Source organism: Argiope bruennichi, chromosome 10, assembly GCF_947563725.1.
Source record: "Argiope bruennichi chromosome 10, qqArgBrue1.1, whole genome shotgun sequence".
In the NCBI taxonomy this organism is placed as follows: Eukaryota; Metazoa; Arthropoda; class Arachnida; order Araneae; family Araneidae; genus Argiope; species Argiope bruennichi.
The window spans coordinates 97,262,706-97,284,316 of record NC_079160.1 but is presented as its reverse complement, the minus strand read 5'-3'; the positions used below and the strand labels follow the sequence as shown (position 1 = coordinate 97,284,316).

Sequence of the window (21,611 nt, the reverse complement as noted above, 5' to 3'; positions counted from 1 at the left end):
TTGAAATTCAAAAAGAACTTTTCTTGGAGAACCTTTAAAACTGAGCTTTATATAAGATATTTTATTGAAATTTTTCGCACGCAATGATCTTTGTAAACCGGCTACTCGCCAAAAGTAGTAATTTGAGAATATAACCACAGGGTTCCATTTTACATTTTTGAAGCAAAGTATCATTATTATCTTATTGGAAGCGCGTTGTTTGGCGGAACACAGTTAAGTTATAAAACTCAGTACCGAAGAAAACTCATTTTGCTGCACTATTTGGCTTTAGGATCCATCATGGTAATGGCTTCAGAAAAGAATTGTTAGATATATCCCTACAATTCAGTGTTTTTTAGATAAAAACAGAAAGAAGACGCCTGATATCGAATACACCTTTTGATTCACACCTGAAGCGTTAGCAGTGAGATCACGCGATTGGTTACATCCAAACGGAAAAAAAAAGAAACCAAAAGAAATCCATTTCTTCTCAGGTTTCTATTACACCGTTGTCACATCCATTAAGCTTTTTTATCGTTTGCAACAAGATTTATTTATTGCCCTTGCATTATGAAAAGAAATGAAGAGGTTCACGCGATGTCCCGGGATGAAAAATATAAGCCGTTTATTTTTCTGCTCATGTAAAAGCGGTAAATAATTTATCGTCTGAGCGCTATTCATTCTCGAATAGTGCTTTGTATCGATCGAACAGTCAATGGAAATGTTGCGAGTTGTGATTCATCATCCGTTCGAACGGGAAAACAACTTTATAGGATTTATCGACATCAATAGGGTATATGTTCCTTTTATCTTGCGTTTTTCCTTCGGTGTTTTGTGCATTTTCCAAATATTTTGCATATTACTGTTTGCTTGGATGTGAATTGTTTCAAATTGCTTGGTTTAGTTAACGTGTATGTACACACTTAAAATTTCAAAAATCGCTCAAAATATCGAATATTTTTTTATTGCTTAATAATGTTCTCTGATCCTTTAACTTTCAAACGATACCAAGATGTTGTCAATATTAGAAATATTTCTCGAGTTATAATTATTTTTCTTGAGGTGCTTTCATTAAACCTCTAGTTACGGTGTTTTTAAAACTCATTTTATGAAGAATGGTATTTTTCCACTATGTTGCTTCATTCAAACAATCATAACTCAACAAGAAATGAACTAAATACAATTATTTATATATCAAAATAATCTGTATGAAATAGCGGATGTTTTGTGCCTCAATTAAATTCATATGTATAGAAATAAATTTTTAATAGCTGTTTAAAATTTAAAATGACAGAAAAAATCTCGCTTTTTCAATTCATTGTTGATGAAAAAATTGTTTAAAAAGAAACTATATATTTTTATAACTTGTTTGAGGCAGACAACATGAAGATTAATATTTGGCATCATTTCCAACTGGAATTGTGTGTCTGTAAAAATTAGAATTTAAGATATCCTGTTTCAAAAAATAGGCTAATTAGCTCATTAAATATTATTTAATTTATTAATAATTAGTATAATATGGTTTTCTCTCACTGAAATGAGTTTAGACATATATTAATGACCTACTGTGAAAAAACTGGATTTTTAAAGTTAAAATTTAAAAAAAAAATCTTCAAGTGTGTACGTCCACCTTAATTCTAAATTATTTTGTTTTTTTTGAATTCATTAATACTTAGGAAATAATTTCTATTTAGGTTTTTAATATATTCTGGTGCATACTGATTTTTGATTATAGATTATCTAGATAGAAAATGGGGCTCTAATATAATAAAATTTAGAGATTTTTGAATTATAGACAAGATTTCTTAAAGTTTTTTTTGCATTAATTATAATTATAATGAAACTCATATAAGTATAAAAGCTGTGTTGAATTGGTGATATAAAGACGCTATCAGTCTCGCCATTTTTATGGTTGCTATAAATATACCAAAATTGTAGATCAATATTGACTTTTGAGCAATTTATTAGGTTATTTTAAAAGTTCGAGACCGATATTCATAGATGACCTCAAAGTGTATTTTATATGGAAATGTCGATATTTTATTTGGCTGTGTTTTTTGCACTGGAAAAAAAAGTACCTTTTGCCTCTATAGCGCTTGATATTTATAAAACAGGTCCATATTTAATTACGACAATCGTTTAAAAAAGTACATTGGAAAAGTGTATTTTCGACATATAATGTTTGAGGAATTTTGAAAAAGCTTGATAATAGGAATGGCACAAAAAATTTGGATCTTCATTAAGTCATGTTCTTACTCTTCAATCTGTGTAAAAATGTTTTCTAGCTTTCGGAATCGTAAGTTTACATTGGAAAATCAACCATCACTGGGATGCCTTTTGTCTTGAAAACGGTATGGGAGTATTTTAGTAGAAGAACACTCTAACACAAAAATGTTAGAGAAGGAGAATATTGAAAATTCGAACGCGATTTGTTATTCAAAAACGTATGGATACATTTCCAAGTTTGATATTCGAGTACCTCATCTCTTTTTCCGCATCACCTATTTTTCTCTAAGCATATTAGAATTAAGAACATTCTCTCTCTTCGCATCATCCATTTCTCTTCTGCTCATTATAATTAAGAATACGCTCTCTCTTCACATCATACATTGCTGTCCTTGCACGTTACAATTAACAACATTCTGTCTCTTCACGTCATCTATTTCTCTTCTGCACAATGATATTAAGAGCATTCTATCTGTCTTTGCATCATTTCTTTCTCTTCTGCACGTTACAATTAAGAGCATACTCTCTCAACAAATCATCCATTTCTCTCTCTTGCAATCAAGAGCACATTCTCTATCCGCATCATCCATTTCTCTTCTGCACTTTGCAATCAAGAGCACATTCTCTTTTCGCATGATCCATTTCTCTCCTTGCACGTTACAAACAAGAGCATTCTTTCTCTCCACATCATCCATTTCTCTTCTGCACCTTGCAATCAAGAGCGCATTCTCTTTTGCATGATCCATTTCTCTTCCGCACTTTGCAATCAAGAATACACTATATCTCCACATCATCCATTTCTTTCCTTGCATGTAACAATCAAGAGCATTCTTTCTCTCCACATCATCTATTTCTTTCCTTGCACGTAACAATCAAGAGCATTCTTTCTCTCCACATCATCCATTTCTCTTCTGCACTTTGCAATCAAGAGCACATTCTCTTTCCGCATCATCCATTTCTCTTCTGCACTATGCAATCAAGAATACACTATCTCTCCACATCATCCATTTCTTTCCTTGCATGTTACCATCAAGAGCATTCTTTCTCTTCACATCATCCATTTCTCTTCTGCTCTTTGCAATCAAGAGCGCATTCTCTTTCCACATGCTTCATTTCTCTTCTGTGCTTTGAAATCAAGAGCGCATTCTCTAACCGCATCATCCATTTCTCTTCCGCACTTTGCAATCAAGAATACACTATATCTCCACATCATCCATTTCTTTCCTTGCATGTAACAATCAAGAGCATTCTTTCTCTCCACATCATCTATTTCTCTCCACATCATCCATTTCTTTCCTTGCATGTAACAATCAAGAGCATTCTTTCTCTCCACATCATCTATTTCTCTCCACATCATCCATTTCTCTTCTGCACTTTGCAATCAAGAGCACATTCTCTTTCCGCATCATCCATTTCTCTTCTGCACTATGCAATCAAGAATACACTATCTCTCCACATCATCCATTTCTTTCCTTGCATGTTACCATCAAGAGCATTCTTTCTCTTCACATCATCCATTTCTCTTCTGCTCTTTGCAATCAAGAGCGCATTCTCTTTCCACATGCTTCATTTCTCTTCTGTGCTTTGAAATCAAGAGCGCATTCTCTAACCGCATCATCCATTTCTCTTCCGCACTTTGCAATCAAGAATACACTATATCTCCACATCATCCATTTCTTTCCTTGCATGTAACAATCAAGAGCATTCTTTCTCTCCACATCATCTATTTCTCTCCACATCATCCATTTCTCTTCTGCACTTTGCAATCAAGAGCACATTCTCTTTCCGCATCATCCATTTCTCTTCTGCACTATGCAATCAAGAATACACTATCTCTCCACATCATTCATTTCTTTCCTTGCATGTTACCATCAAGAGCATTCTTTCTCTTCACATCATCCATTTCTCTTCTGCTCTTTGCAATCAAGAGCGCATTCTCTTTCCACATGCTTCATTTCTCTTCTGTGCTTTGCAATCAAGAGCGCATTCTCTAACCGCATCATACATTTCTCTTCTGCACTTTGCAATCAAGAGCACACTATCTCTCCACATCATCCATTTCTTTCCTTGCATGTTACAATCAAGAGCATTCTTTGGATCATACGGTAATAGGCAGTTAGAAGTGGTTTTTATTTAACAATGTTCAGCCCAAAACAATTTGGAAAAGAACAGATGAAAGCGCAGAACATATTGCAAAGGATGAACTGCACCATCCTTTAAAATTATTGTGAAGTGTTTGGTGGAACATAAGCGGATTCATTCATTTTTTACTACTTTAACGTGTTGAAACTATCATGCCTGTTAAGTGTAGTAAACAACTTAGTAGGCCCCATGCAATTATTTAAGAAAAACTCCCTATTCTTGCAAAATGAAATGTGTAATCTTCCTCCAAGGCAATTTTAAACCATATAAAACCGCCGAGAAAGAGTTGAAATGGGAAATTCTTCAACACCCACCCTATTGTCCCGATTTTGCACCATATGGTTATTACCTGTTCCATTTCTTTCAGTATAGTTTAAGTGGTAAAAATTCAAAATCCTAAGAAGATGTACAATAACACCTCATGGCATTTAATAAAGGGAAGCCAAGATTATTCTTTAAAAATGGAATTGGAAATGGGTAGATAGATGGAAATATGGTCATACAGAATAACTGAGATTATATTCTTGATTAATTAAGTTTCGTTGTCTAAATTCTATTTGTTTGAAGGAAACCGTTTGATCGGATACGAACTTTTGTAATCATGTGGTTAACCAAAGGGTTGGCTTTCCAAAGTTTTCGCATAATCTCTAATAAACTTGTCGTGCCAGAGAACGCCTTTCAAGACATTGACGCACAATAGTTGCGAAATACTAATTTTGGCGTCAATTTGGCATTTTTGCTGAATCTATCGTGTCATTCTTGGCGAATTATTTGGCGCGTAATTCCTGAACAGGCAATTAAAAGTATCCGAAAATCAAATGGACTTTAAACGCGTTCTTCCCAATCGATTGCAATAAAGATCTGACACAAAACTTCAGTTGTAGACACAAAATCCCGTACTAAATTTGATGTATTAAAGTCATTGCGTTTTTGAATTAGCGCGTTGACATGTTTCTGAAAGTACAGAGTGATAGGAAGTCAACCAACTGTTGGTTTTGGCTCAATATTTGACAAGTGTTTACAAAACAGATGTTAAAGCTGTGTACTGAATTTTATCTATCTAGTTTTCTTCGTTTTGTAGTTATTGTGTTAATTTATATTCGAGCAGTCGGAGAGACGGATTTCCCATATACATATATATTTTACTCAAAATTTGTTAGAAATTTGCGAATTTGATGTAAAGACCGTTTATTAAATTTCAAGCGTTTCTCGAAAATGCAAGTATTTTTGAGTTACCGTTGTTGCAAACAGTTAGACAGACATATTCCAAAAATGTGATTTTCGAACTCAGGGTGGTCTTAAAGAGAGGGCCATCAAGGTAAGGTCTCGGCTTGTGAGCCGTAGGGTTTCAGGTTCGAGACCCCATTCCACTGAAGAACCGCCGTGTAAGGGGGTCTGTTGCACGATAAATCCGCCAGGGCCAAAGGTCCTCCCATTGGTGTGGTATGGTGTGGAGAGGAGGGTGCCGCGGTTCAAAATTACGAGGTCCGTCCCAAAATAGCCCTAGTGTTGCTTTAAATGGGACGTTAATATAACTAAACTAAGCAAACTTAAGCGTGAAGATTCGTCAAAATCTCTAGTTCGAATCTTTTGAAGATTACTATACTTTCTCTGTACTACGTATGCAAGAAAGTAAAAAAAAAAAAAAAAAAAAAAAAACCCCATCAAAAGTTGAAGTCTAAAATGCATAACTGATTTCTTTTCTATATAGCGAATCTCCCACCAACTTTATCAGATTATTAACATGAATGCTTGGAGCATTCATGTTAGTTTTTGATAGTAATTCTTTGAAATCACGGAATATTTGACCGAACAATATCCCAGAGTTTAAACTTCAGATATAACGATGGCTCGCCAACTCAAAATCCAGGGATGTTGCCGGAGATAAATCTCAAGGATTTACTCCCTCGGCTGTAATCCTCTCAACTTTCTTGAATGTTTACGCATTGCGATTCCTTTTGCGCTTAACTTCTCGATATATTGAAAGGAATCGAATAGGAATTTTGCACAGCTACCTATGAGTTATTGATTTCTGAATTTATGGCTTTAATACTAAGATTCTAAAATTGCTAGATTGTATCTATTTCTTGCTAATCTCTTTTAGAATTATTGTACTCATATATAAGGACAGTTTATTTATAAAAATAAATAGTTCAAGATTAAAGAGATATCTATAATTTTAAAGTAAAAATCGTGTATTATAATTCATTTGTGTAGCTTCTTTTTATTGCCATTTATACTCATCATATTTGTACAAACAAACAGAATGATACACAATATACTTTTTTTATGATTTAACACAAAATTTGATATAAATCTATATTTCTAGTTAGACCAGCGGATGGTTCCCCTAAAACTTTCTCGCATGCTTGCTCTAATAAATGCGTTATCCCTCCATCTCCAGCATATAAAATTATGAAACTTGGAGAAGGTGACAACACCAAGCGTACTCTGATTTTTATTTTCAGAATACCATTCCTGGGACATAGTGCTTAATGGTATATATAAAAAGTCAGTATTTGTTTATTAATTGCGTTTTATTTTCGAAAAATAGATAAAAAATACCTATCTTTGGCATGAATTTAGCGTAATATTATAAATATACTGTGAATACACAAGTATCAGAAACCGAAAACGCATTTCAGAAGAATTTTTCCCGATCAATCGAAAATAAAATTTTTCATAAAACTGCAATTGTAGTCATAAGATAACATACCACATTTCTTTTTTTTAATCACTGCGTTTTTGAGCTACTATATACATGTAAAACTAATACATGTAAAACTACAAACCGGTACACGGTCAAGTTTTCTACAGATTTGATTCGAAATTTGTTTAAGATCTAAATTTTAGATGATAAAACTATGAGTCTTACTTATTTCATTCATTAATTATTGTGTTTTTAAGTTATCGTGTGTACATGCATGAAAATATACAGATAGACAGACAGTCAACCTTTGGTTCCATATTTGATATGAATTTACATTTAAGATTCTAAACATATGTTCGAAATTCTACATTAGCGTTTTATGTTTAGTAGTTTTCATATTCACTTTTACCACGCAGTCTTATAGACAAATTTCTTCTTAGTGGATTTTGTACAAAATTGAATAGAAATCTACAAATTTGGTATGAAGACGATGTATCAAATTTTATCCGTTTAGCTCGAAATGTTTCATAGTTATAATGTTTACAGACGAAATTCTTAAAATGCTTGAAACATTAAATAAAAAAAAAATCCTATTTTTGAAAAAAAAGAAAGAAGAAAGAAAGAAAAAAAAGAGACTTTTCAGCGCTTACTTCAAGAATCTAGAAGCTAACTGAAACACGCAAATTCGTCAAGTTCTGTAAATCAAAAGTTTTAAAAAGATTATGGCATTTTCACTTTGTTAAGAAGAAAAAAAAATTATTGTCCATATTAATGAAGTAAAACTTCTAAAATTCAGCTTGAAATGTCAAACTTTTTTTGCATTTTATCCGAGTTCAAATAACTAACATTAATGTTGTTTATCTTAATTTCGTTGTGTTAAAAAACTGAATTTAATAATTTTACAATCACATGTTCTTGCTCTCATTTAACAAACAAACAAATAAAAAAAACTAAAACAGTTTTATTTTTCTTGTTATATGAAATAATATTAAGGTGTACGTACACACTAGAAGATTTGTTTTTTAATTTTAACTTTAAATATCCAGTTTTTTCACAGTAGGTCATTAATATATGTTTAAACTCATTTCAGTGAGAAAAAACCACATTACACTAATTATTAATTAATTAAATAATACTTAATGAGCTAATTAGACTAATTTTTGAAACATGATATCTTAAATTCTAATTTGTATAGACACACAATTCTAGTTGGAAATGATGCCTAATATTAGTCTTCATGTTTTATAACTCAATCAAGTTATAAAAATATATAGTTTCTTTTTAAACAATTTTTTCATCAACGATAAATAGAAAAAGCGAGATTTTTTCTATAATTTTAACTTTTAAATAGCTATTAAAATTTTATTTCTATAAATATAAATTTGATTGAAGCACAAAACATCCGCTATTTCATACAGATTATTTTGATATATAAATAACTGTATTTGGCTAATTTCCTGTCGAGTTATGATTGTTTGAATGAAGCAACATAGTGGAAAAATATCATTCTTCATAAAATGAGTTTTAAAAACACCGTAACTAGAGGTTTTAATGAAAGCACTTCAAGAAAAATAATTATAACTCGAGAAATATTTCGAATATTGACAACATCTTGGTATCGTTTGAAAGTTAAAGGATCAGAGAACATTATCAAGCAATAAAAAATTATTCGATATTTTGATCGATTTTCGAAGTTTCAAGTGTGTACATACACCTTAAGTTAATTTTATATTGTTCAAAGAAAACATTTGAAAGCAATGCATGTTAAACCCGAAGCTTGCCGGAAGCCCTAATTTTAAAGATATATAAATGAAGCTTAGTTTAGTTTAGTTATATTAACTTCCGTTTTAAAGCAACTCTAGGGCTATTTTGAGGCGGACCTTGTAAGTTTGAACCGCTGTCAGATGACGAGGGCGATACCTGAGATGGCACCCACCTCTCCACACCACACCAGGAAACACGATTGATACAGAAAAGGGAAACAACAAGAATGCCGGTTTGTGGTTTTTCTTCTCCTAGAGTTCGAAATCAGCTAGTCTTCGCACAGCTCTGCATTTACCGTTTCCCTACATTTTAATGTAGGGACTCTTCTCGATGTACATTGGGCACATGTAGGAACTTTTGATGCTTTGACACTGACAGCCAAACTTTTCAATTTTCACTAACCGCGATGTTTCAGAAAACGAATTAATGACATTTTTCATCTTAAATGAGATTATAGAATGCCATTAATGAGTGGTTTAATGTGCATTCAAATATGGCGATGAATTATCAGAAAAAGTAATAAATATTATAAATAAACAAGATTTTGAAATAATGTAGAGAGTGCTGCAATTCTGCAGCCCTAATGGATTTGTTGTCCCTATAAATGTAGTTGATATTTTAATATCAATTATTCGTAAACTAAAGTTTGATATTAAAGAATGGATTATAAGTATCTAAATTCAAAGTATTAACATAACAAATATAAATCAAGTATTAGAAAAAATAACGACGCACTTTGTTTCTGCTAATAATAAAATAGACTGCGTATTTGTTGATGTTCCAAAGGGGAGAATGGTTGACCTCTGTTACCAAATTTGAAATAAATATACTTTTGAGATGGGATGATGTGCACTTCTAAGCGATTTGTTTGAAACTTTTATTGGAATTTCAATAAATACAAAATTAAGCCAGATTTTTTCCCCGAGTTTTCTTTTGTGCCGATTTCTGAATATAAAACTGACTTTTATGCGGTTTTAAAGTACAAACCATGATTTTTTAAATGATTCTAATTTTACATACATTTCTCTCTAATTTTAATAATTTTTTTAAAAAAACATTTAAGCAAAATTTGCAACAATATTTTTTACTATCGATACGAAATTTAAATCATTTTCAAAGTTCATCAAAATGTAATAGCATTATAATGACATTAAAGTGACGTATAATTTTCGAGGACACAAAATTGCGCAGAATTCCATAGCTTTAGCATATCAGGAATCAAATGAAAAATCGATTAAAAGTTCTATCTTTACAAACATAAAACATGCCAAGTTAAATAAAGGTGGGTAAATATAGGATTCTTAAAAAGCGTTTAGCAATTTAAATAGATCCTCTGACACTACGTGATTAAATATAAAGCTTTACATAGCTTGAGATTAAAAAAAAAAAAAAACTGAGAATGTCAATAATTTAAAGTAAATTCACAGGTGTTTAACTTCAAAGTAACTATTGATCTGTCTTATTTATAAAAGAATCAATTCAATTTACCATACTTGTAATAAATAGAGGAAGTAAAGAAATGAACTTGCTTTAAATTGTTAATTTTTCTCATCCAAGTCAATGATATATAAGGATAATAGGTTCGTGTATATGCTGTTGTGTACTAAGTAGATTAACTCTACCCTGTATTCGGATGACAATAAAGACGATCCATACTTATATGAAATTCATTTAGCACGAATCATGACAGTTCAAACTGGATTATTTTTTAATCCATTGATTGATATTACTGCCCGTAACATGAAAAACAATTATTTGGTTGTTTGAATTAATTTCTTAATTCTTATCATTAATTGCCGCCTTTGGCGACCCGCTGGTTCACCAAAAATTTATTTTCTTATACGTAATTTGTTGTTTATGATTCCTTCAACTTAGTATATTTTAGTAATCAAATTGTACTCTACATTTAAGCAGTGTCATTTTAATAGCTTCACCAAGCTCTGTTTATAGTGTACATGAATTTTCCTAATGGAAAATCGAATCCCAGGTCATTACGCCAGTAAAAACTTAAGTATAACTGGTAATATATATCAAATTGCTCATTATCTTCCGCGATAATGTAATTCTTTATATAGCACATATATGAACTAAACAGATTATAACATTATAATCTAAACAGATATTTAGTAAAATGTTTATTTCTTAGCCTTCAACCACGGAAAAAAATTATATTAGAAATTATTTGGTGGAAAAATGAAAATCAATTCGAATTTCGTTGCAACAATGAAATGAATTGTTAAAAATTATATTAAAAAGATATTTTTTTGAAAAAAATCTCAAAATTTTGGAAAAATTAATGATATTTTAATAAATATCTTTAAAAGGATTTTTTAATTTTAAAATGGTGTTAAAGTCCATTTTGTGCAACAAAATTGTTGGAAGTAAAACTGGACAAGCGGTAAAATCTTGCCTAATTTTTAACTAATTGAACATTTTAAAAATCTCACTAAGCTACATACTCCCATCTTTCAAATAAGCATATGTATGCTGAATTTGGTGACTTTAGGTCATAGGTTCCCAAAGTGGTCCAGGTGGACCCCCAGAGGTCCATAGCAGACCACACGGGGGTCCACGTAGACGTGAAAAGAAAACGGGCTCACAAGTTGTAAGTGGTGGTCCACGAAAAATTTTCTGGTTTTCATAATAAAGAACAAAAATTTTGGCTTGGATTTACCTATCAACGTAGGCAGGTAGCATCATTCACTAGGTAAATTTAAAAAAGGCTATCAAACATTTTGGCTGCCAGCAGAAATCCCCGAAAAATATCCTGGGCTGTGGGAAATTGCGCGAAATTTTTTGATAGCGTTTCCCTCGTCATATCTTGTCGAAAAAAGTTTTAGTGTCGTTACCAAACTGTTAACAAAAAAAGGAGCAGATTGAACATCACAGAACGGGGAGATTTGAGATTACTTCTTACAAAACTGAAGCCAAATATTGATAATCTGCTGTCAATTCATCAAGTACTCCATCCGTCTCATTAAAAGTATGACTATTTTTTATTGTTGATTTACATTTCACAGTTCATTGTTGATTTTTTGTCAATTGTTGATTGTTTGTAATAATAAATGTTTATAATTTTGTATAACCACAAGTATTATTTTAATAAATAGGACACAAGAAAATGTGCTACTGTTTTTTTCTTCTTAACACCCCCAATTTAGGGTGATATTTTTTAGGAGTTTTGGGAATACAGTAGAAATGTAGCAGCAGGGGGTCTACCGAAAATAGTAAAACTTTGAAAGTGGTCCACAAGAAAAAAAAGTTTGTGAACCTCAGCTTTAGGTCAAGCGATTTTTTTGCGCAGTGCAATCATACGCATACATGATAATACGTAAAATAGTGATCAATGAATGCAATACATAATTTTCTAATATCTCGTAATGCTCTGAATGCATTTTATTTCAGACTAAAATTTTGAAATGAATTATTATGAATACTTGAATGTAAAAATATCCAAGTTTTAACTCTGTTTTAGTTTAATATTTTCTCTTTTATCATGCATATTAAATGCATGAATCAACCTATCTGCATTGCCTGCTGATGTGAAAAGAATGAATCCACTAAATGCAAACAGCAAATTTGTAATTTCAGTGTTATGTCTGGTATTTCGTGTATAATCCTGTGTATTAGTAGATTGAAAGATTCTCAGAGAAAGGTATAGCTTGGCAGTGATGGGTTAGCTGCTGACCTTGATCCCAAATAGACGAGTTCATTTGCTGGGAAAAAGAAAAGTCTATACGGTGAGAGTGCCAAAGAAAATAATAGGGTTGCTATAAATATGATTGTGTTGAATTCTAGTACTTTTTTTGTGCTGTCATTTTTTATTTATCTTCAATCTTTGGTTATGAAGGGAAGAAGCTGAGCCTGATTTTAATATCTTTTGATTCACTCGCCTCCTAATTTATTAAAATAGATACATTTATCGCATAATTCTTGCGTCATATCTCCCCCTGCTCCTCAATGTATCAGAACCAGATTATATATGGATTAACTTGGAATTCTTTAGCAATTATCAAGTTCACTTTCTGCATACATAATGCATAATTTCTGCATACATACGATGCATACATAAAGGAATTATAGCAATCGTCAAAACATTCGAACTCAAGATTTTGATGAATCTTTATGTTTTGGACTTCTATAAGTCTGTGGTGGTAGCTTCATAAGCCAGTTAACAACCAACCTTTGGACACGAGTGATCATTTTTGTCTAGTGGTTATGTTATGTTACGCTAGTGGTTATGTTGCGTTCCTTGGCAACTCAACCACGACATTTGCTGACCCGTGAGCCAGACTAGGCAACCTTCGTTCAGCTGTTGTGGCGCCCACTACCCTCAGCAAAAATAAAATAAATCAGGCAATAAAAAATAATTATAAAGTCCGGCACACTAGACGCAACAGCCGATATTATCACTTAACAGCGACAAATATCGTTCGTCTCACCGCCGACTAACTGGTGGTGGAGTATTGTGGAGGTAGCTTCATAAGCCAATTAACACTCTCCGTATACGAGTGATCACTTTTGTGTAGTGGTTATCTTACGATGTTTGGTTTGGTTTGTTTGCATTTTTCTGGCACAAGAGCCATCTTTGGCTAAACTTACGCGGCTACGAACCCTAACGTTGCGAGTTTGGTCCTTGGTAACTCAACCACGTCAAGTCCAAAAGTTTTTGAAAATATGCCTGAATGTTTCTCTCTGGCTTGCGTTTAGATGCAGGGTGACTCAAAAATACTTTGAGCTATATGGATGAAATTCGGTATTTGATTTCTAATTTAAATTTGTAGATTTTTAATAAATTTGAAAGATTTCCATGCAGCGAAAGCTTGTCGATCGGCTACCTAAGTACAAGTAAACACGATAACTTCAAAACATAAAAAGCTAGATCAATACAATTTGGTAGTCAGTTTTAGCATCTAAAATGTAAATCCGTATCAACTTTTGAACCAAATCCGATGAAGGATTGATAGATTACCCATCTATACTTTCGCATGCATATAACGTATAACTCGACAGCGCAACGATTTAAGTAGAAGAAAATTTTTATGTAATCTTGTGACAAGAATTGTAGTTTTATATCAAATTTCGTTTTCATTCTATCAGAAAAATACATCGATTTTTAGTAATCGCATGCCAAGGATTATTCGATATTGTACCCTAGATTTACATTAAAGATCAATATTTCGCAACTATCGTTTGCCATGCAGGAAATTCAAGGCCTTGAGGAAGGTTTACGATTTCATGTTGGGGAAAGGGGATAACTGAACTGAATTTCGTCGATAATTCATTTATGAAAAACCACTTCTTGCCTTCTTTTTTTTTATTTCTTAAGTAACTTATCATGACATAGCTGAAATTAAAAAATTCTCTTCGTGTACTATTATTTACTAATTTCGTTGCCATGTTATTACCCAATCCAATTGCAATGACTGGAGGTGAGGAACTTCCAGTTCAGGCACTCCATGAGAAGTACTCCAAGTACTGTCCGATTATGAGTTAACTATAAAACGGAGAGAGCTAGATAAATAAAATTCGGTGCACAGATTTAAAATAGATAATGTAGATATCTATAAAAATTTCAGCCTAATCTAATAAGGTGTTGACTGTCCGTCGGTCTGTACTCTCAGAAACTTATTAGCTCGATAACATAAATATGGGATGACTTTTATATATGAAATTTGGCATGTAATTTTGATATTACAAGTGCAGTTTTGCGCCAAATTTTTGTTTTGATCGGTTGGAAAAAACACGTATAAAATGAAAGCAGATTCGAATTTCGAGTACTATTAACTTCATGCCAGGGATTAATTATCAGACAACTCGCCAAGGATAACATCATAGATTTAGTAAAAATGCTAAATTCACACCTAAGAATCACATTTTGTAACTATTGTACGCCAATTTCGATGCAAGTAGTTCTCTTAAAAACACTTGTATTTGAAAAATGCTAAAAAGTTTTTTAAGGAGATCACATATTCTTATTTATATCAAAGAAAGGATCTGTGTCATCCAATGTCTGTGTCTGAGCCCTCATTTTGAGGACTGTTTAACACACATCTCAGTTTCATATCACTTTTTGCGCTGATTCATAGGCTGGCCTGATATTAGAAGGGTAATTTTTTAAATGATAGATGAAGCAACCTTTTTCTTTAACAAAAAACAAAACCATGCACAAGTCAAATTAAAAAATAAAAAATAAATTAATACGCTGATTGAAATTTTTCTTCCCTCCCCAGGCGTAACTGCGAGGAGTTGCGCACGTTGATGAGCAGGAAGATCGCCACTGAAACTGCCGAGGAAGGTCGACGTCTGCGCTGTGAGAGGTTGGCGGAGGTTGAGGAGAAGAACAAGGAGGAGGAGATGTATGCTGAGCTGTGGCTGAAGGACGCAGAGGCGAAGGGGCAGAGAGAGCAGATGGAGGAGGAGGTGAGGAAGCAGAGGGATGCAGAGTTTGCCCGACTTGTCGAACAGCAGGTGCAAGAGAGGAGACTGGAGAAACAAAGGCAGCTAAGAGAGAAGGAGACAGATGCTGAGATCAGGGTGAGTTGAAATTTCAAATAGCAGAAATTCCTGTTAGAAATCTAAACGAGCTAAGTAGATGCCTTTCGTCAGGAGATATGAGGAAAAGAAAATTTCATCATTTTTAAAATTCCTTCCTCTGATTTCTTAAGGATTAGAGCTATCAAGATGAATGAAAATGTAAGAGAATGCAAATAATGAGCTTTCAAATGTAAATGATGAGGAGTGATATTTATAGTTTAAAAGGCAGTTGAAGTAATAACTTCAAAGCAAATGCAGCCATCGAAACGCTTTCATTGGAAAAGTTATTCGTTATGATGTGGAGAGAATTCATCTAATTTGAATTAACTTCATATTTTCAGTAGCATAAGAGTTATGAGGAAATAAAATTTTAAAATTTCCTTATTTCCACGCCTTTGCAACTGGATGGTATATTTACACATGTGGTTGAGTATTTTTTATCCTCCCTTCAAAATATATCTCGCCTGTTCAAATTCAATAAAAAATTTTCTAGTTGTCATATTTACTATATATGTATATATATAAACATAATTTTGCAAATACGTGATCGAAAAGAAGAAATGTTTTGATTGAATTCCAATTTATTTTACATGGGAGGCATAATTTGGATACCAGAAATATCGATAAGACACGTTCTGTTGACATCGCGACACAAGAGCAAAACTGACAGATATTTTTCCTTTCAGCGATTTTACTAAGAGATTCTGATAGGTATTTTTTTAGATAAGTGTCGGTTTAGGAAAGGCAATCTCAGGTATCTTTAAAACAATATTTTAAGCGTTAGGAAATTTTATCTCCTAGATCTGAGCGTGAGACAATGCATAAATAACCAGATTTCAAAAGCGAATGTTAGACATATTTACATAAAAAGTGAGAAATTGATAGGATATATATATATATATATATATATATATATATATATATATATATATATATATATATATATATATATATATATATATATATATAAAGCAATTTATTTACAAGTAGACGCATCGCGGCACTAAAGCAGAAGTAAGAAAGAAGGGCGAAACAAATGATCACTCGTCTTATATATCATAGGATTTCCGGCCACGCGCCGATGGAATACATATGTTGACCTTTGACAAGGGCAACGGAAGTATCACTTTCATTTGATACGTAGTACTTACTGATGGCGCATTAGTTTTACAGAGAAATTAATTAAACCGAAAGTGGAATTGGATCACGAAATAAGAGAATATTTTTAGAATGAAGTTACTATGGGCTAAATTAAGATAAAATCTTGGAAATTATTTAAATTGAAATTGTGTGTGTGTGTGTGTGTAGGTTTTGGGTTCTAAGAACCCAAAGATTGTAGACATTCAGCTGAAGTTTTCTCCAAGTCACGAAAACTGTTGCTATAGGTAATATTCTTATAAAGAACCATCTTAAAATAAAACTGCTTTTAAAGCGTGCTTTCATTTATGTATTAAAATGGCCGTAGTTGCCTGGTGATATTGGATCGCTTTCGGAATCGGAGAGATCCATGTTCGAAACCTGAATCTACTAAAGAATCGCCATTCAAGCGGGTTTGGTGTACCTTAAATGTATTGAAGTCAAATGTCTCTCGCTGGTATGGTGCTTGTTGGAGAGGGGGTATCAGCTTAGGTGTCGTCTTTGTAAACTGATAGTGGTTCATAATTACGAGATTCATCCCAAAATAGAACTAGCGTTGCTTTAAAACCGGGACGTTAAAAACACTTGTGTACTAAAAAGTGGTTCAAATTGTTAAAAGTTGAAAAATGAAAAAAGAAGCAATATAGTAAAAACGTGAAGAACCGATCAAAATTACTCAAAGGAAACAAAAGTTTCATTACAATTATAACATATTTCTAACTTTTAATAACCATTTATTAACACATTTTTTATGTTATATGATGCAATACAGTTTCTCTATGACAACCAGTACTTCACGTTTTCACAATTTCTTTTCAAGATTTATATTTTTGATAAAAATAAAAGCGTGCCTTTATTTTAAAATTGTTAAATTCATTAATATTAATTGAAATTATAAATTAATTAATAAAATTATAAATTAATTAATAAAATTATAAATTAATTAAACTTTTTAATACTTTTATTTTATTTTTGTAATGGATCTTTGCACTCTAACTTAAATTAATACAGAAAAAAAGTTAGTTACATTTTTTCAAAAATAAAAAATAATTCTTATTTTTCTTTTGTTGATTTTTGAAACTGATTGGAAGAAAAAAAAATCAGCAATCAAGAAAAAATAATAAAGAAAATTACAGAAATGCAAAAAAAAAAGATAAATTAAGAATTTTATGATAAATAAAAAAATAAGATTTGCAAAGTAAATTATTTAAATTTGATAAAAAAAGAATGAAATTGAAATTTTGAAAGTGATTAAAAGACAAGTTCAACAATCAAACGAAAATACCACAGAAAATTACCGAAATGCAGAAAAATGGTAAATCTGAACTTTATGATAAATAAAAACATTCGGAAATGTAAATTATTTAAATTTATTAATAAAGAACTAGCAGACAAGGCCACTCGTTGCTGTGGCTAAGGTTTTTGTTATATTACATAGTAGTAAACTATTCAAGGGAAACGGTAGGAGAACACCAGTCATGGGGACCACCATGCTTTTTTACACAGATGCCATTTGTAAAAAAAATGGGGACCTCCATGATTGATTTTCTACTACCATTGATATTCAGCAAAAATCAATACCAAAAAAAATTATTTCTTTATTTTTTGTATTGAAGTTTGTAACAAATGAGTACATTACAAAGTTGTTAGTAAAAAACACTTAACACTTAAACTTATAAATGAGGTAGGTTGGGCAGATAGTTTTAAATCTTTTATTAATGTTTATTAATAAAATATTTAAAACTATCTTAATGTTTATTATTTTGAATTATAAATACTTTTAATTTCAATTTAATTTAGCACTAATCGGTGCACAATATTTTTGGTTAACCTGTCTTTAGCTAACTCAAATAGATTTGACGGTTTTCCTACACGTGAACATGCAACATATTGTTGCCCATGAAAAAAACATGGATTTTCCAAATCTAAACCACAAATGGACATTGTTTGGCCTTGAGACTTATTTATAGACATGGTAAAAGCTAAACGAATTGGAAACTGTAACCTTTTGAAGGGTATAGTAGATTCTGATGGTATCATCGGAACACGTGGCAACAGGACCACTTCTCCTTTAAACTTTCCAATTAAAATGGTAGCTTCAAGTATATTTCCGGTGATCTTTTTGATGACTAAACGCGTACCGTTGCATAATCGAGATGGATTCAAATTACGCAGGAGAATAATACGTGAACCAATCTTTAATCGAATGTTATGTGGTTAATTTCGTCAAATCAACATTTTTGGCTGCCAAAATAGCCCGATAACTGAGCCAGTTATGATTGAAGTAATTACTCTGTATATCCGGAAAAATACTCTGAATCAATTCATTTTTTCCCTGAAGAACAGTACAGAAATTGTCTGGCAGTTTAATGCATTGCGTATTTGGTTGCAGTTCTATTTTACCGTTCCCAATATCTAGTAATTGTTCAGAAAATATTTGTGCTGATGGATCATTTTGCAATTGTACGCGCATGTTTATGGCCAATCGAAGTGTTTCAAAACTTCGCCATAAGAATGATTGTTTTAAACATGCATTTTAATTAAAGATTGTTGAACAATGAAGCACTAATAATTAAAAAGCAAGAAGAATTGCACTGTATTACTTTTACTATAATATGAATTCAATTTAAACTTCAGTCTAAATAACACGTGGTCGGCTATGCTAATACCAAAAATTGAAAAAGTAAGAACAATTGAATTTCATTGTATTGCGTTTACTACGAAATAAATTTAACTTATACTTTAGATATCCGATAACTTAACTTAATCGGAATTCATTCAAAACGAAAAGTAATAATTATCCGTGTGCACCTCCAAGTATTTTTCCAAACTTCTTTATAATTAAAAAAAAGCAGAATTTTAGTATGCTGTATTAATCAGTGATCCGTTAAAACGTTTGTAATTAATCATTTTCAAATAAAATATCTTATTTCTGAGAATTGCCACCGTACACAGTAATACAAAATTCAAACATAAGATCGTGATACTTTATCCGTTGCAATGTATCAAATTTATTGCATAAATTAAAAAATAATTGTGGAAAATGATATCTTATTCCTGAGAAACGTTTTCGGATAGGATCAGAAATAATTCGAACATTCGGATTCGAAACGTAACGCAAATGCGTGAGTTTTTCTACGCCAGTTGGGGTAACTCTATGCAGATTAGAAATTTTTAATTTCCTTTATTCTGTTTTATTTTAATTCAAAAGTACTTAAGAATGAATCTGAAAGATCGATTCATTAACAATGTTTAATTTTAAATGCATCAAACATTAAAAAAATAAATAGAATCGTTTTAAATAATCAGCCGAAAAATCTTAAGCCTAGCCTCATTACTGTTGGGAAAAAAAACTGAAGCCGTACTCATTTGGCGGTGGGGAAAATGAAACGATTTTTTTGGCGGGAAAGTCAGTTTTTAATTAATAATTAAAATTCTAATTAAAAATTCAAAAAAAGGGCTATCCTATCTTTTAAGTTAGATCAAACTGCACACTTTGTGCAAATTTGATTAAAATCGGTTAAGTAGTTTAGGAGTCCATCGCGGACAAACAAAGTGACACGTAATTTATATATATTAAGATAAGATTGGTGGTGCGGAAAATGAAACGATTTTTTTGGCGGGAAAGTAGAGTTTTTAATTAATAATTAAAATTCTAATTAAAAATTCAAAAAAGGGCTATCCTATCTTTTAAGTTAGATCAAACTGCACACGGTGTGCAAATTTGATTAAAATCGGTTAAGTAGTTTAGGAGTCCATCGCGGACAAACAACGTGACACGTAATTTATATATATTAAGATAAGATTGGCGGTGCGGAAAATGAAACGATTTTTTTGGCTGGAATGTTAGTTTTTAATTAATAATTAAATTTCTAATTAAAAATTCAAAAAAAGGGCTATCCTATCTTTTAAGTTAGATCAAACTGCACACTTTGTGCAAATTTGATTAAAATCGGTTAAGTAGTTTAGGAGTCCATCGCGGACAAACAACGTGACACGTAATTTATATATATTAAGATTTGTGCTTTGTCAGCTTAGCAAATTTATCATAAGAAAAGATAATTTTATGGAACAATAAAAATCTTAATTTACTTTTTTCTAAATCTTTCATCAATAAAGAACACAATTTGTTGGTCCTGAAAAGGATTTTTCTTTTTTATGTGTTATCAAAACAAATTCACCAGGCAGGTGAAACAAGTTATTTACATTACAAAAGCGTAAAATGAATGGCAAACACAGAAATTTTAGACAAACGACATACTTTCGATTAAGTAAATAATCAATACATGAATGTTTCTGAGAATTCTCTAAAGCATTTAATTTACTTTAAAAAAATAAAACTTGATCAAAGATGGATCAACTTCGATAACTGGAAAAAAAGAACCTCGTACTGAGCTCGTTAGAGTTGTATTCATATTCACCGAATTTCTCCATAAACATGATAATTCAAGCAAACTCATGATCTCAAAAGCGAATGATTATTTTTTTCTAACGAATTCATAAATTTTCTTCAGTTGACTCATTAGCTTAGTATTCAATAGTAAAGCTGTGATTTATATTTAGCTGATTGAAAAGAAGGCTTCATTTCAAATCTAACTCCTTGGATTACATTTGAAAATTTAAATCACGTAATTAAGCCTATAAGTGTGCCCAGATCTTATTATTTTATGTCTTTAGATTATTTATAAAATTGAATGATTATTTGTTTGTTTGAAATTGATATAATTACACAAACTTGAATGGATTCGAATGAAAGTAGGAGGAGAAAAGGCGTTAAAAAGATTTAAGGTTTCTCTTCTAGAACTCCAGAACATATCATTAGGATAAAATTATTTTTATACCTTCTTAAAATTAAAAAGAAAACCTTTTCACCTACTTCACTTTCATTTTATACAATTTTTGTTTGATTTTTAATCAAATTTGTAAAATTAATCAAAAAAAGTTTACAATAATTCTATTTTTTTTTACAAATATTAAACTTATTTTATCGTTTAATTACATTTATCTTGAGAATGTTTATCCCAATATAAAAATTAAGTTACCTGCTACGAGCATTTTCATTTTTGCTTTTATTGAATAAAGAAAAAAAATTAATATGTGCATATAATAATTCACCATTAAACTCTGTCTTTTACAATTGTTTCTGCTTGTTTAATTACTTATCCAAATTTTGTTT

The 21,611-nt window shown here is 31.5% G+C and overlaps 1 protein-coding gene across 1 annotated transcript in view; it reads left to right on the top strand.

Annotated features, from left to right (window-relative positions):
- LOC129989090 (cilia- and flagella-associated protein 53-like) overlaps positions 1-21,611 on the top strand; it is an 89,621-nt gene that overhangs the window by 42,743 nt on the left and 25,267 nt on the right. The window contains exon 5 of the mRNA XM_056097414.1: positions 14,995-15,298. Within this exon, the coding sequence (XP_055953389.1) occupies positions 14,995-15,298 (304 nt within the window). The remainder of the gene's footprint in view (positions 1-14,994; positions 15,299-21,611) is intronic.